This window comes from Olea europaea, chromosome 3 (genome assembly GCF_002742605.1).
Source record: "Olea europaea var. sylvestris chromosome 3, O_europaea_v1, whole genome shotgun sequence".
NCBI lineage: Eukaryota > Viridiplantae > Streptophyta > Magnoliopsida > Lamiales > Oleaceae > Olea > Olea europaea.
The window spans coordinates 14003284-14006768 of NC_036239.1; the positions used below are offsets into that span (position 1 = coordinate 14003284).

The 3485-nt window shown below is 29.9% G+C and overlaps 1 protein-coding gene across 1 annotated transcript; it reads left to right on the top strand.

Moving 5' to 3' along the window:
• The first annotated feature begins 1932 nt into the window (after window positions 1-1932).
• LOC111391615 lies at window positions 1933-2562 on the top strand. The gene has a single exon (XM_023016867.1). The coding sequence runs from the start codon at window positions 1977-1979 to the stop codon at window positions 2373-2375; it is 399 nt and encodes a 132-aa protein (XP_022872635.1). The 5' UTR covers window positions 1933-1976; the 3' UTR covers window positions 2376-2562.
• The last annotated feature ends 923 nt before the right edge of the window (window positions 2563-3485 follow it).

A 3485-nucleotide genomic window follows, 5' to 3' on the forward strand; every position in this document is an offset into this window, starting at 1 on the left:
TTATCCAAACAATAAAAAAAAAAAAAATCACTCTTCCCAACTCATTTTCTCCCAAATTTTGATTAAAATTGAGCCCAAACAAGGGTTTAATCTTATGATAATTTTTGCATCTTTTTAATCTAACTTCGCAATATATTTTTTTGTGTCTAAATGAGTAGATAAAGCATGTTAAAGAAAAAGGAAATTTATAGTGTCTAGTCTTCCTTACTTGTTAAACCTTAACTGCATTATAAGTCCAACACTTATTCTTCCCTACATAAGCGAACTCAAAGGTGTCGACTTCGGAAAACTTTGAAATATCCTAATAGTAAAAAGTATTTTTCGTATTCAAACTATTAGCAAAATTTCCAATACACTTCATAGACATTTTCTTAACTAATTTCGCAATGGATAGTAATGATGGCCTCGTGATAACTAATCATTTAGATGCCACTAAATTGTTCAAATGGCCTTGCTAGGACCCTTTTTAACGGGACCAAAATCTATATATATAAACACACACACACAAAAGTATTATTTAGTATCTTTGGATCACTCTTAATAAGTTTAACTTCTTAAAATGGAATTCCAAGTCTTAACATGGTATCATAATCTATTAAATTTCAACGAATGATTCGATTCTATTAAAACTCAATAGATAAGCATACGAATTTCAAGATTGATCTGTTCAAACGAACTATCATCTTGTATGAGTATGTTAAGGAATGATATCCCACATCGAATAAAGATGAAAACATAGATCAATTTATAAGGGTTTGTACTACTTTTCTTAATAAGGTTGATATTTTAAGATGAAATCTCAAATCTTAATATGTGCAATCTATGGTCATGAAGCACCTTATTTAAATTTAATTGTAAAGTCCTTAAATACCTTATAATATCCGTCAAATAAAAATAATTAGTTAATAAAAGCAAGTAGTGTCTAGATAAAATAAGTCCAAGTTTGAATTGTAGACAATTTTAGAAGTATCATATCTAGTTTATAAATTGCAAACAACGAAACAATGTAAAAAATGACGAATTTTTTTTTTAACCTTTTTTTATGATTTTTCTTTTAAATAATGTTACTTGGACATAATGGAGTTACAAAATAATTTACATACATATGAGATGTCAAAAAGAGAGTGAAGGTTTTTTTTTTATTATTATTTTTCTTTTATGGTTGGAGAAATTTTGACTCAATCATATTTCATCACATCATGTGTATGTAAACAATTATATACATATAGTACAACCGTTTTTACTTAATCTTATCACAGTAGATAAATCGAACATGCCAATACCTTAAAGTTAGATGTTCGGGTTTGTGTGGCTTTCAAGAGATTGGCATTAGAATTGTGAAAAAAAGGAATCTTGAAATAGACAGAGACTAAGAGTAAAATAGATTACTATGAGTTGGGCTACAAATAGTGGGTGGCGTGAGATGGGGTCGCGTACAGCCTAAAAGATAATCAAAATCAATATTAGTCATCAGCGTTCCATTATTGAAGGCAGATAAAGGATATCAATTATCTTGGCTTTTAATTGTCATCTAAACAGAGCAGTGCCATTAAATAAAGCTATATATATATATATATATATAAAGCACCGCAACCTTGGGTAAATTGTGCTTAAATGCATATTTATATTGGCCAAAGAAATATAAAGCACGAACATACTGTCGGGCCACCCCACATTTGGCTAGGACAGTTCAGCTCAAATCTTCCTTTTGACTATTAGGTATAAATAAAATAAAATAAGGTCATTTATTTATTTTTATTCTTTTTTTAAAAATAAGAGTGATTTTCATGACATGCCACTTATTTCTATCTTAAAATTGAGTTGGTTGGATGACTCAAGACTAAAATAATCAAACAAGTCAATAAAAATATTTAGTTTTGGTCTACATTTCAAAATGAGTCGTACAATTTAAACAAACGATTTGAAGATTTTACATATTTCCAGAACCTAACCAAAGCCGTTCACTATATAAACCTATGCCTATCCACACAAACACAATAGTACTCAATACTTCAAAATCTAATCAATCAAACTTTCTAAAAATGTCTTCTAATTCTCAGCCTTCTTTTCCAATACACTTGTCTTTCCTTCTTCTGGTTCTGTTCATGTTTATAGGGTTCACTGAGTCTTTATTCGAGGGTTTGTTTGATCAGATAAAACTGTTTCTTATGCTGTCTCCATTGCTGGTTCTACTGGTTTTGCATTTGCTTTCTTCCTTACAAGGGTCGTTTTCATTCACCCCTTTCCCGGAGCAATACGCGATTCACCAGGCCGGTGGAACCCCGTGGGGAGTTGGGTTTCTGCTTGTGCTTCTGCTTTTTATGATCTCTTATCAGTCGGATTTCCGAGAACGCTGGTTTTCTTTATTGGGTTGATGAATATGTGCGGATTTTGGCTTTGATGGGTGCCCTTTGATGAGATGTGAAGTTGGATAAAAATTCTGTGTAAAGAGACTTTGATACACATATCTGGTACACGGTACTTGTAAATAAGACCATATATTGTCTCTGTGAAATATATGTTTATCATAGTGTATTTTTCTCTTCCAAATATGAAGACCTTGGTTGTATTATTAAAGTATAACATGTCCATCGCCCGTAATTAAGACTTTTTCATCATGGATTAACAAGAAGTTTATGATTATTTATTTATTTATTTTTTTTATTTTGTTTTGAATATGAGATAATTTCTTTCGTCTTCTCTTCCATTTTCCATTTTCTTCTGTCTGTTTCTTTTGGCTTTTGCTTTGTTTGCTTTCGTTAGGGAATGTGATAATAATTATATTAATAACACATCCAAATTCAGTTCCCTGATTTCTTGATTCATTAACTTTATGTTTAGAAAAAGATTAACGTGATTCGACAATAATGTCATTTCTTTGGTAAAAATTGCAATTTATTACTTTCTCCACTAAGGTTTTTCATTTCCATTCAATACAAAGTTCAAGAAGGAAACCATAATGTGGATACTTTGATGAATGACCCATCGCCTATTAGTATCATGTAATAAGTATTCATTTTTATTTATTTATTTTTATTTTTATTTTTTTAATTTTTTTTAAACTTATGAGTAAGGAAATGTTTCCATGTATGAAAATATTACTTAATGAGTAATAAAGAACAGATTTAGACCTTTCATCGCGTATTTGCTCGCAATGAAAATTGAATTGACAAAGTATTTGTCGAGTTATTTCTACTTGTCGAAAGCTCAAGTTTTAACTTCTGAAATATCTAATATTCTTTCATTTATTCAGTAGTATAATCTTAAACCATATGTTATCAATTTTGCTTTTTGCAGTCGTGTTACAATATCAATTGTCACGCCTTTACTTAAGGTTTGTTAGTATTAAAATTACCTGACTCGTAAAGCAAATATCACACTAATTTTGTAAGACCCGTAAATTCATTTTCGATAACGATTAATCCTTTTTAAACGCAACATAGAAGTCCTAATAAAGGTTAATTAATATTTTCGTCAATTTTCTT